Here is a 12,748-nt window from a genome sequence, read left to right as displayed (position 1 = left end):
AGCCCTGTTTAAGTGGCAGGGCCTATGCCCAGCACTGGGGATATGAATATGACTCAGTTGATGCCTCAGCCAGCATGGAGCTCAGGTGTTGGGCACAGAAGCCAATACGTCGACAAGTGGCATTAGAATCATATAAATGCTATCATGGAGATTGGTTCAGAGTACATTTGAACATTAACATTTAAATGTTCAAATTAATTGTTAATTAATTGTACCTATTATTCCAGTGAATCAAATTTCTCATTTGGTCACATGCCCTTCCAGGTCATATACACATATTTTTTATGCAAGCATTAGTTGTAGCATAGATAAGGTTTTTATTCTGATTTTTCACTTAATGTGTTAAATTTATGTGTCCCTTAAGACATTTCACTGTGCTGAAGGGAATGTGTCTTTCTTTTCTTTCTTTTTTTTTTTTAGAACTCAAATTTTCATGTCAGGTCCTTCAGCAATTATTCATCCATTCATTTAGTAAATACTTAAAAAGCACTTGCTCTGTTCCAGGTACCATTCTAAGCCCTTTAATGCCAAATGTTAACTCCTTTATCTTAAGCTTTTTTCCCATAGCGCTTTCTACCTTATTCCTTCTTCTTTCCTTAAGAGCGTATCCGTAGTGTGCCTGTGGAGACTGGCAGGGAGAAACCTCCCTTGTGAATTCTTTGTTCAAATTAGATATTTTTCTGGCTCAAGAATTTCCTCTTAGCCATAAAGTAATTTTGACAGCCTCCCATAGATGTGCAATAGCCAATTGTCCTGGTCTCTACTTCTCAGATTATGCCGTGTCATCATCCTGTGGGGTGATTTGTGTTAAAGGCTGTGAAAGCCACATTGTTCCAAATGAGCAACTTCCAGATGGGCCCCCTATACTAAGAATGAAATTGGCACTAAGTTGGCAGCACAGTGGAGTGGCTAAATGCTTGGGTGCTGGAGCTTGACAATCCGATTTCAAATTCTTGCTGAGCAAAGTTTAAAACTGCCTCCATCTCTTAGCCTTTATCCTTCCTACTTTACAAGGTTGTTGATGGGACTAAATGGAATAAGGGGAGCTAAGCACTTAGCACAGTGTCTGGCACAAAGGAAGAACACATATGTAACACATCCTTGTCTTCGTGGCAGATGAAAGTATGGCCCTCCAGGACTCCACAGAACTCATAAGCGCTGGTCATATGTGTCACAGAGTGACCCATCAATGTCTTACAATGTCTACAAACATTGAATTTTCTCATACTTAGCAAGAGTTCATTAGCTTTATTGTTGTTGGTTAAAAGAGATCAAGCTTGAACTACGCATATTTCATACAGATGCCAGTCACTGCAGTGTAATAACTAGCAGAAAGAAAAAAAAAACATTCTATCACTGGATGTGCAGAGAGAGACAGCTAGGAATTTAAATTGATATGGTCATAAGATATGTTTTTATATCACGAGACCCCCACTATAACATCAATATTGTTAGGACATGAATAACACTGATTTCAGAGGCTTAGATGACGGTATTTGTATGTAAGTTATGACTGTTGACTTGACCTGTGGTATATTTCTATCCATGCAATAAAAATAAATGATTTTATTTCATTACGTGTTTTGAGCAACAAAACTAATCTAAAACTCTGAAATACATGATTCCAAATTCATTGTATGTTGGTGCTTTAGAAGGGTTCTTGGGGGTCATCTAGTCCCATTCTCTTATTTTACAAATGAAATCCTTGAGGCCTCTTGAGGCCTCAATGTGAAGTGATTTGACAAAGTTGGAGTTAGAAGATACTATGATCCAGGTGTCCTAAATCCTAATCTAGTGCTGTTGCCAAACTCCATAAAGATTCTTCGTTATAAACAACATCAAACCACATAGGTAACATATCCTTGTCTTCGTGGCAGATGAATGTATGGCCCTTCAGGACTCCACAGAACTCATAAGCACTGGTCATATGTGTCACAGAGTGACCCATCAATGCCTCACAATGTCTACAAACATTGAATTTTCTCATACTTAGCAAGAGTTTATTCCAGACAGCCTCCATATATCTACTTTGAAAAATTTCCATATCCATATTTCTACTCACACAGGTGCTGTGCATATATGCACTGTGATGTTTATTTTGGCATTTATTTACTGATTTCCCAATATAAGGCTCATCTATCTAACATTCCATTGAGCCACCCCAGAACCCACCCATTTCCACGACAGATGAACCCCTACCTCCCATTTCTGGAGTCTTGGAACACTATTGGTATTACTTTTTATTTGTGCTTAGTTATAGCTAACTTATTTTAAAATTTTGAACCACATTGAAGAATGGTATGATCATCTAGTAAAAATGTTTTGAACATACTCATGTTTTACCTAACTTAGTTCTAGAAACAATATAAAGTTGCTTAAAAGGATGCATAGTATCCAACAACAACAAAGAAAGCAAACACAAGAAAACAAAACTTTTAAATTGGTGATTTGTGATTTTTTTCCCCCCATAAGCAGGCCAGTTTCACCAGATGCTCAATATCAGTCATTGGGGAAATACAAATCAAAACCACATTGAGATACCACCTCACACTGGTCAGAGTGACTAAAATTAACAACTCAGGAAACAACAGATGTTGGCAAGGATATGGAGAAAGGGGAACCCTCTTGCACTGTTGGTGGGAATGCAAACTGGTGCAACCCCTGTGGAAAACAGTGTGGAGGTTCCTCAAAAATTTAAAAATAGAATTACCTTATGATACAGGAGTAGCACTACTAGGAATTTATCTGAGGGATACAGGAGTGCTGATTCGTAGAGGCACATGTACCCCAATGTTTATAGCAGCACTTTCAACAATAGCCAAATTCTGGAAAGAGCCTAAATGTCCATTAACTAATTAATGGATAAAGAAGATGTTGTATATATGTATGGGTGTGTGTGTATATATATATACATATATATATATGTATGTGCATGTGTGTGTATGTGTGTATATATGTGTATATATGTGTGTATATATATATATATGTACACGCACACACAATGGAATACTACTTGTCAATCAAAAAATGAACTGGAGATTATTATGCTAAGTGGAATAGGTCAGTAAGAAAAAGGCAGATGGCATATGTTTTTACTCATATGTGGAATTTGAGAAACTAAACAGAAGACCATAGTGGAAGGGAAGGAAAAATAAGTTACAAACAGAGAGGGAGGCAAACCATAAGAGGCTCTTAAGTACAGAGAACAAACTGAGGGTTTATGGGAGTGGGAGGTAGCTAAGACTATACTCTGTATACGGTATGTTAGCTAACTTGACAATAAAGTATTAAAATAAAATAAAATAAATTAAATATTGGGCTTCTCAAAAAAGAAGAAGGAGAAGCAGAAGGAGAAGGAGGCCAGTTTCACCATATTGATTCTTGTTAGTTTGATGTAATCTTAAGAATTTCCATGACAATATTTTTGTTGTTGTTGTTCTTAGACATCAGTTTTCACTCCTGCCTTTGGATCAGAAACTAAAGTCAGAATAAACAGTAATATGAGAACTGAAGAAGTAATAGAGCAACTTCTCCAAAAATTTAAGGTAATCCTTATCACTAAACTGAGCTACAATTATCTTGTATATAATTTAACTATAGTACATAAATGTACTCTTCTGAAGAAGACCTATGAACATGTAAATCTAAATTAAATGATTCAGTTCTGAAGAATTCTTTCTTACGTATAACACCTTTTTGTAATTGAGTCTCAAGGGATTATATTACTCTCTCAACAGGGAGCAGAAAAGGATTCTTATCTAAAAGTGCAAAGTGAAAGTGAGAAAAAAGATACAGATTTGGGGTCTGGTTGGCTCAGAAAACATTTGACAATCACCAATCAATCAAATATGAAAAAATTCATGTTTGTTTCTTTTTTTCCATTGACAGATTGAAAACAGTGCCCAAGATTTTGCACTTTACATTGTTTTTGCAACAGGAGGTAAGCTTGATCCCTTTTTTTACACGATTCCAGTATGTTATAGTTTTCTGCCCAAGGGGAAGGCACAAGAGCCATTAAGCCTCTTTCTGTGGAAGAAAGGGAAGGAAGGGAAAAAGAAGGAAAAGTCAGGAGGATGTTTTCACAGAAGCTAACCTATGAATAAGATATCCTAGAAGAGTTTATAATACAGGAGAGTTTGCTTGTTGACCAGACATTAAATTATCTGAATGGCAGTCAGAGCCTGGGTGAGTCTGTGAAGAGTTCCCAAGAATTGTTACACGCTGAAGTCCTTGACTTCTGGACCTCTTTCTTTTTGGCTTTTCCTTTTCCTTCTAGCTCTTCCTGGAGTCAATACATACCATTTCTCTTTGATCTTGTTATTACCTCTTTCTTAGCACAGTGTCTGACCTGCTATGTAAAAGTGTTCTCTCTTCCTCAGTAGAGAAAAATATGCAGAAGTTGGTGGTAGGGAGTAAAAGGTTGGCATCAGAGCATTGGGAAGAGGCCCTATGTGGGGTGCTGGGAACAGGATGAAAGAGAGATTAGAGAAAAACCTAAGGCAATATTGAAATGTTCTTTTTGAAAACTCTTAAATTGAAAACATTTATATGTTAAATTGTAGAAAAATCTCAAGTTATAGTTTAAGTGTCAGAATGTTTGAGTCGGAAATTGAACAGAATAAAATAATACATTATGATGCTGGGACAACTGTAAGAAAATGAAAGTTGGATCTTCAAACATATTGTAGTTCTTTAAAACTTTATCTGTGAAAATCATGTTTTATTTTGTTTTCCGTGTCAAAAATGCTTGCACATAAAATCGAGAACAGAAGATCATCATAAGGAGTAAATCTTAGGGATCAAGAATAGAGAAAAGAATGGAACCCATATCACCTATTTAGGTATTAATCTGGAAAATAAAGGCAGGTGCATTTTAATACCTTGTATCTACTAAGCCCATGATCTATAACTGTGTTTTTCAAATTTTAGTGCACTTCAGGATTACCTAAGAAGTTCATCTAAAATACAGATTCCCAAACCCCTCCAGATCTGGGAACAGTCTGGGAATATGTATTTGTAATAATTACCCCAGAAGCAAATTCATGAAGCAAACTGAGGGTGCAGAGCCAGGTTATACAAGATGTAGAGGTCAGAAGAGGATTCTAGTGCGTTCATCATCGGGGCTGTCCTTGCTTCAGAAATGTCGAGGAATTAAAGCAATGTACTCTGACTCTGTGGAAACAAGCACAGATAATATTACTTTAATTGTGCTCCAGATTCTGTGCTCCTGACTTCTTCCTAGGGTAAGTCTCACCTAGGAGATGAGCACAGTTCTGATTCTTGAAACTTTTAAGAGCCCGAGGAAATTGATTTCATAGATGATGGCGTAGAAAGGACTAACTGGTCTACCCGTTTCCCCATTCAGTCTCTTTCAACACAGCAGACAGATTGTTTTGTTAACAATGTAAGTCAGACAATGACATATCACCTCTCAAATTTTCCAGTGGTCTGTCTTCCCACAATAAAGCCAGAGTCTCTATGTTGGTCCCACTATGTGTTCTCTTCAACTTTTAATATCCCTGTCCTCATCTTTATGTTAGCTGCCCTGCTCTCTTGCTGCTCTTTGATAGCATTTGGCATGCACTCACCTGTAGGGTACTCTGCTTAGTTACTTACTCTGTTAGGAACACACTTGCCCCAGAAAGCTCCATGGTTCCATACCGCATCTCCTTCCGGTTTTGTCAAATGTTACATCTTCAGTGCAGCCTTTTTCAGCCACCCTCTCAATAACTGCGTACGTCTCCCCCTGTACACACCTATTTACACAGACACATACTTTCTTCCCCTCTCCTTGCTTTATTTTTCTTTTGAATACTTATCACTAATACATGATAGGTTTTATTGGTTTATCGTCTGTATCCTCTGTGTCCTCCACGAGGACGTAAGGTCCATAAGCGAAGTGATTTTACTCTGCTTTGATTTAGAAGGTGCCCAGCACAGAGAACAATGCCTGAAACATAGTAGGAACTCAAAAAATATTTGAGAAAGGAGGAGAGGAGATGATTGTAAGGACATGGTGTTCTGTTCATGCTTCATTCTGATAAAAATGAAATGACAGATGTGAAATTATTTTGACAGAAAGCTGGAAGTGCTTTTGTGAGTGGGAGGATTTATAACTTTTGGAAATGTGAAATTCTTGGAATTTACCAAATTGGAAGTTATTTTCTTTCTCATCTCATTATTATGGCTGAATGGATGAAGCCCACAGATGAATGAGTAATAATAAAAATACTGGCCTGTGATGTGACAAACATTCTGAATATATTTTTAAAGGAGATTCAAGGATTGGATTGGGATGAGAAACAAGGGAATCATTGAGGATAATTATAAAGTTTTGGACCTGACCAACTGGAAAGATAGGAATACATTAACTGAACTAGGAAAGAATTAATAAATATTTGTTGAATGAATGAATGACAAATTATAAAGAATGTTTAGGTGTGTTGCTTGGTAAAAGCACAAATGGGACTGGAGATTTGTCTGAACATCCAAACCAAAGGCAAGATTGAATCACAGGAGATACAAATCAAACCTTAAGATCTAGCAAGAGAAAGAGGTTCTTTTTAGTTTTTTTAAAGGTTTTAATTTTAATTTACTCCTTTGAATGAGTGCCTCCTGTTGTATGTTCTTTTTAGGTCTTCTTCCAACGTGAGAAGAAAATGAGTGGACAACTTCTCTTTCCTCTTTTTCTCTGGGATGCACTGCTAACTAGAGCTGATTCTTGTTTTCCTTTGTAGAGCAGAGGCGGCTGAAGAAGACAGATGTTCCGCTACTGCATAGGCTGATACAGGGACCTTCCAAAGAGAATGCTCGCATTTTCCTCATGGATAAAGATGCAACAGAAATTAGCAGTGATGTATGGATACTGTCACCCTGAATCTGTCTTTCCTTTCTCCTGACTCAGCACCTCTCACAGAATCTGCATTCTTTTTTGTTTTGTTTTGTATTGTTCCCTTTTCAGGTGGCTCAGTACATAAACTTTCATTTTCCTCTCCTGGAATCCATCCTTCAAAGATTAAACGAAGAAGAGAAAAGAGAGATTCAAAGAACAATAACAAAGTAAGTCAGGAGCGTGCATTCTGAGTGCCTATTTCTATAAGAGGTTCAGCGCACAAATTGTGTTCAATTTTTAATACTCTTTTTCTCCTTGTCCTTTTTCAGATTCAGTAGAGAAAAGGCTATTATACAGAGATATCTTCAAAATAAACGGGCAGTAAAAACTGAGACAACAGTTTAGCAGGTTAGGCTGCAATTGCTGAAACACTTCAACAAAATTAGAGGGATATTACTATTTGATGAATGCATAAAGTCCATGCCTGCATTCATACAAATGTCTATGAACTTGAATCTGTGGAAAATTGAATGTTGAAAAAGCTTGTCTCTCTTTGAAGTGATGAGGTTACCCAGGCTTCACAGTTGCACCAAAAGGAGCTTGAATTTGTTTCAGTAACTGAAACAAGCTTGGATACTGTGTATCCCCAATACTTTTTATAGTAAAACACTCCATGAACTCTATAATCTAAATGATGTCTTCAGATATCATGTAGCATAAACTTCTTTTAGCTTGAACTGTCAAGAAAATGAAAACATCATCAACGGATTCTCAGAAATGATTCAGAAGTAAAAGCTACCAGCTCTTGAAGTAAAAAAGGAAGCACACACTCTTACCCCACCAAGGAGTCTGGTAGTAACGGTGTTTCACAGCTCCCTGAAATCTCTCACTTCTTCATGAAATCCAAGGCTATCTCTATACAGCCGGTGGCTTTGGCTATTTGTAATATCAGAGCTATCTGCCCTTTGGGAGAGAAAAGATGATTGGATTTCTGTTAAGAAATCCAAATTGCAGTTTTCTCAACCTGAACCCTTATTATTTTTTCTGTTCTACTCATGATTTTCAAAAGTTTTCTTAAGCATTTTTTTTGAGAGAAGAGAGAGAGAGAGAGAGAGAGGGAATGTGGCAGGGAGGGAAGAGGGAGAGAGAGAATCTCAAGCAGACCCCACAGTCAGTGTAAAACCTGATGTGGGCCTCCATCTCATGGTCCTGATATCATGACGTGAGCCAGAATCAAGAGTCAGATACTTAACTGGCTGAGCCACCCAGGTGCCCTGAGTTCTTAAACATTTTTAAAAAGTCAGTCAAACTGGTTTTCTTTATTTTTCCAAACAAGTATACCACAGAGACTTAATATATTTAATCAGCTAGGACAAGAGTTGGGCAATGATAACCATTTGTTGCCGAATGAAAACCAAGGATAAAGCAAAACTATTATAGCTAAAATAAGCAGGGAATCTGGCACTCTGCTCCTTTTCTCCAAGACAACTTATCCCACAGCTTTCAAGATACTTAAAAGTCTGCTACAACCAATTTGAGAAAAAGAAGAAAACACTGATAATGCCAAAGTATCATCTATAATTTTATTCATGACTTCTATATTAAAATGGAGTTTTATGCAGCATTGTTGAATTCCCTAAACTACTTCCATTCACATTCCTCAGAGGCATTGGAGTAAGTGCTTTGATTACACTACATGTACTCAGGGCTAAGGTTGTATGTAATAAATCCAAGTCAGAAGATTAATTATCAAAATTAAAATTTGAAACATTTTTAGACAAAGGTATTACTTCCTAGTGTCGCCAAAACCAAAACCTAAGCTAGATGAAAGTAAAAGTGTGCTGTGACCTTTCAGCCCTAGGAAATCTTTTATTGAGGAAAACAGAGGCTTGCATCATTATCCTTCCAGCTATCAGTTAATAAGAAATGTCCTCAGGGTGCTGGGTGGCTCAGTAGGTTGGGCACCCGACTCTTGGTTTCAGCTCAGGTCATGATCTCACGGTTCATGAGTTCAGGCCTTGCATCAGGCTCTGCGCTGGCAACATGGAGCCTGCTTGGGGTTCTCTCTCTCCCTCTCTGCCCCTCCCTGCTCACATACCATGTCTCTCTCAAAATAAATAAATAAACTTAAAAAATTTGTTTTAAAAAGGAAAGGATCTCACCTTGCAAAACTAGGGCAAACGAAATTGTTAGAATTCAGTATACTTATGAAACTTTAAATTAGTGTCAAGTACATGCTCTCAGTGACAAAAGATTAATCATTAATATATTGAAAGTCTACAAGATGTGTTAAAAAAAAACACACCAAGACATGGATAGGGAAAAAAACATGAAAAGTAAAATCACAGAAGGAGAAATACAAACAGCTACTAGGTGTGTGTGAGAGGGGAGTTGTATCTTAATGGTGATCAACTGTATCCAGTGAGGAGACAGAAACACAGTAATTTAAGCAGGAGAAGTTTAATATAAAGAGTTAAGCTGTGGGGCGGCTGGGTGGCTCAGTGGGTTAATCGTCTGGCTCTTGATTTTGGTCAGGTCATGATCTCGTGGTTTGTGAGATCGAGCCCCACCATCAATGTGGAGCCTGTTTGAAATTCTCTGTCCTGCCCCCACTCTCTCTCTCTCTTTCAAAATAAAAATATGAACACGTTAAAAAAAAAAAGAATTAAGCTGTGATGATAGGAGAATAACTCTAAAGTAGAAAGGTGCCCTAAAGGGTACCCTAGAGGTAAGGAAGAGAACCCCAGAAAGGGAAAGTTCGAAATCAGGGGTTCAGAATTCACTAGAGAGGCTGTAGTTACAGCCCACTGGATAGAGGGGAAGTTCATTGGTTGCCTGGCCAGAGCTGGGTCACGGTCATAGGACAAACAAGAACAGCTCTTTGGGGTGTGGACCAGCTGAGGCAAGTGGCCAAGTGTGCAGAGGGACTTGCGGCTTTTCTGCAGGCCCAAGTCCCAGATCACATAGTGCCTGCGACTGGAGGTCTGCAGGGAGTTTGGGGGCACGAAGAAAGAATCACCAGTCCTGCTACAGGTGTGCCAGGATTGGTAGCTAAAGGGGCCTCCTTTGCAGGAACCAAGTACAACTCTGTGCATCCCTTGGGCTGCAGTATCTTCGAGGCTGTGAGGGACAGAGGCTGGTCAAGTAGCTTACTAGATGGCCACAGCAGGGGGCCCTCTCTGTGAGCAGGCACTGAATTGAGGGGGTGGTGTGGAGAGCAGTGATTTGTGCCAGGGTGCAGATGTGCACTCAGCTCCAGGGTGGGCCGCTGCAAACCAAATCAGAAGATGGAGAAGGAGTTGAGGGAACAAATGGTAAAGAAAGCTACACCCTACAGGCAAGCTGCCCTGGAGAAAGCACTCTGGGCTTCCCCAAAGCCTTGCCAGTCAGTCCTTGGAATCTGGAAAGACCAAATTTTCTGCTACAATGTTTCTTCAGCGCCCTCTACTGTGGAAGCCGGACATCATGCACAATGCAAAGGAAACACACTATCCATTTTCATAGAATCAACAGCTAAGAATGAATGTGGAACAGAAAGTCAATAAAATAACTGGGGTGTCATCAAAACACAAAGTAAAGAAAAGCAAAATGCCACTTTTTGGTCTATTAGCAAAGATTAAGAAATGAGATTAAATACTCAACAGATTACAATGAGATGGCCACTGAGACTACTTACTGGTAGCAATACAAACGGATATAACTTTTCTTGAAAGCAGTTTAGCAGTAAGTTCATCCTGTAATTCAGTTTACAGGATCTTATATTGAAATAATCAGCCATACAAAGGCATTGTGCAAATATATTTATTATATTGCTATTGTGATCGAAAGAATTAAATAGCCTAAATGTTCAAAATTAGGGAAAAAACCAAAGAAGGAAAAAATTTGCCCATAGAATATTATGCAGCTATTAGAATTATGTTTCTAAATAAATTATAATTATGGAAGAAAATTCTTCTTACATATCCAGTATTTAAATAAGAATATGCAAATATTCAAAATATCTATTATCCATAAAATATGTTTGTGTGTGTACACTAATATTTGTACATAAGAAATAATATGTGTACAAATATTCAAAATATTTATTATCCATAAATTATGTGTGTGTGTGTGTGTACACTAATATTTGTACCTGCACACAAACCAAAAACACATTACATGTGGTTATATCTGGATTGTAAAATTATGGCTGAATCATTTCTTATTTTTCTATGCTTATTAAATATTCTATAATAAACATGTGTTACTTTTTGAATTAGGGCATAGATAAGTTATGATTAGAAAGTTACCAACAAGAAGTATCAAGTACACACAAGCACAGGGTCCTACCAGATGCAGAAAAATGAAATTATTTAATAAGATATTAACTTCACTTCTGTGGTAGTTTAAGTCTTTGATATTCCTCCTTTCAAGAGGTGGGGCCTAATCCTCCCCACCTTGCAAATGGACTGGAACTAGTGATTCATCCTAATGAACAGAGGAGAGCAGAAGTGACCATGTGTTGATTTGGGCGACCAGGGCATTTAACCCTTCGGCGTCCTCCTTGCTCATTCTCTTGGATCACGGGCTCTAGGGGAAGCCAACTGCCATGGTGGAAGCAGCCCCAGAGAAAGGCTTGCCGGATGGGAACAGAAACCTTTGCTGAAGCCAGCAGCACCTGAGGTCTCCTGTTCACAGCCAGATGAATGGGCCATGGGCTGGCCCCAGTCAAGCCTTCACATGACACGGCTGGGGTTAACAGTTTGACTATAACCTCATGAGAGACCCTGAGCCAGAAAACCCAGCTAACTCACTCCTGGATTCCTGATCCTTGGAAAATGTATGAGAAAACAAATGTTTGTTGTAGTATGCTAAATTTTAGGATAATTTGTTACATAGCAATAGATACCCAAAACAACTTCTGAGACAAAAATCTGTTTGGAGGCATCTTTGCATAATACAAGAATATAAACTTTTGCCATAAAACTCTTTATCCTTGTTTCAGGTGGCTCAGGTATTTCACTACTAGTTACATATTAGTTCAATTCAACTCCAGTAATGTTGTACTTATCAATGGTAGAGGACCTGTTACATTCATCTTTGTACACTTCGCTGAACTTAATGTTGTGTTTTGTGTATAGGATGTGCTTGATAAAAATCAATTGAATAAAAGACTTAATGAATTAGTGAATCAATGAATAAAAGAATGAGTGAATGAGTTATATGGAATCTTTTTCTAAAAGCTGTTGTATATATGCCTCCTTTTCACAAATCTGACCCAGTAGCTAAAGAAATAATAGAATCTTTTCTGTATGATTTTCTCTGATTTGGTGGTATATTTTACTATCTCTTCGCTGTATGAAATTTTCAATTAAGCAGTGTTGCTATGGAATTTTGCTATGGAATTTTTGTTCACATTGGATTCAGGAAATGAACAGGAGGGAAGTTCATTGTCAAGGCAGTCTGTGAGGTGGACAAGATGGCCGGTGTAACTGTTAGGCTGCTATATCTACATGTGAAAGGAAAGAAAGGAAAAGGATGCATTAGAACAAAACCCTTCTATAGCTTCCATTTGTCTTCTAAATAATAATAGTTAACACCTATTAGATTGATTGAGCCCTCTGAAATTGTCAATATTTAACCTCCAAAAGTGGCAATTTCATGTCATTCAAATTAATAGCACCATTCGCAGAGTACTCTTTTAAGCTTTACCTATATTAGCTGATTTAGTGTTTATTATAGTGCCACAAAGAAATAACCCTTTCAACCCAATTTTATAGACAAAGAAACCAAGCCATGGAGAGGCTAGGAGATTTGCTAAGGTCTTTAGAAAAACTAGGTAGGATTTGAACCACACTACAGAATCCACACTCTTAACCACCATAATCTATTGGCTTCACCCTAAACTACACTCTCTCAATCTGGCATTCTTATTTG

General features: G+C 37.9%; 1 protein-coding gene across 3 annotated transcripts in view; it reads left to right on the top strand.

Annotated features, from left to right (window-relative positions):
- The window catches only part of RASSF6 (Ras association domain family member 6), a 51,183-nt gene extending 39,154 nt beyond the window's left edge, over positions 1–12,029 (top strand). For all 3 annotated transcript variants that reach the window (XM_077750307.1, XM_077750290.1, XM_077750298.1), the window contains 5 exons: positions 3,444–3,545; positions 3,889–3,940; positions 6,738–6,856; positions 6,962–7,059; positions 7,162–12,029. In XM_077750307.1, the coding sequence (XP_077606433.1) occupies positions 3,444–3,545; positions 3,889–3,940; positions 6,738–6,856; positions 6,962–7,059; positions 7,162–7,237 (447 nt within the window). In that variant the 3' untranslated portion in view covers positions 7,238–12,029. The remainder of the gene's footprint in view (positions 1–3,443; positions 3,546–3,888; positions 3,941–6,737; positions 6,857–6,961; positions 7,060–7,161) is intronic.
- Positions 12,030–12,748: the final 719 nt, after the last annotated feature.

This window comes from Crocuta crocuta, unplaced genomic scaffold (assembly GCF_008692635.1).
Source record: "Crocuta crocuta isolate KB4526 unplaced genomic scaffold, BGI_CrCroc_1.0 scaffold1, whole genome shotgun sequence".
Taxonomy (NCBI): domain Eukaryota; kingdom Metazoa; phylum Chordata; class Mammalia; order Carnivora; family Hyaenidae; genus Crocuta; species Crocuta crocuta.
Note: the sequence above shows the minus strand (reverse complement) of the source record. Positions and strands in the feature narration are given on the sequence as shown.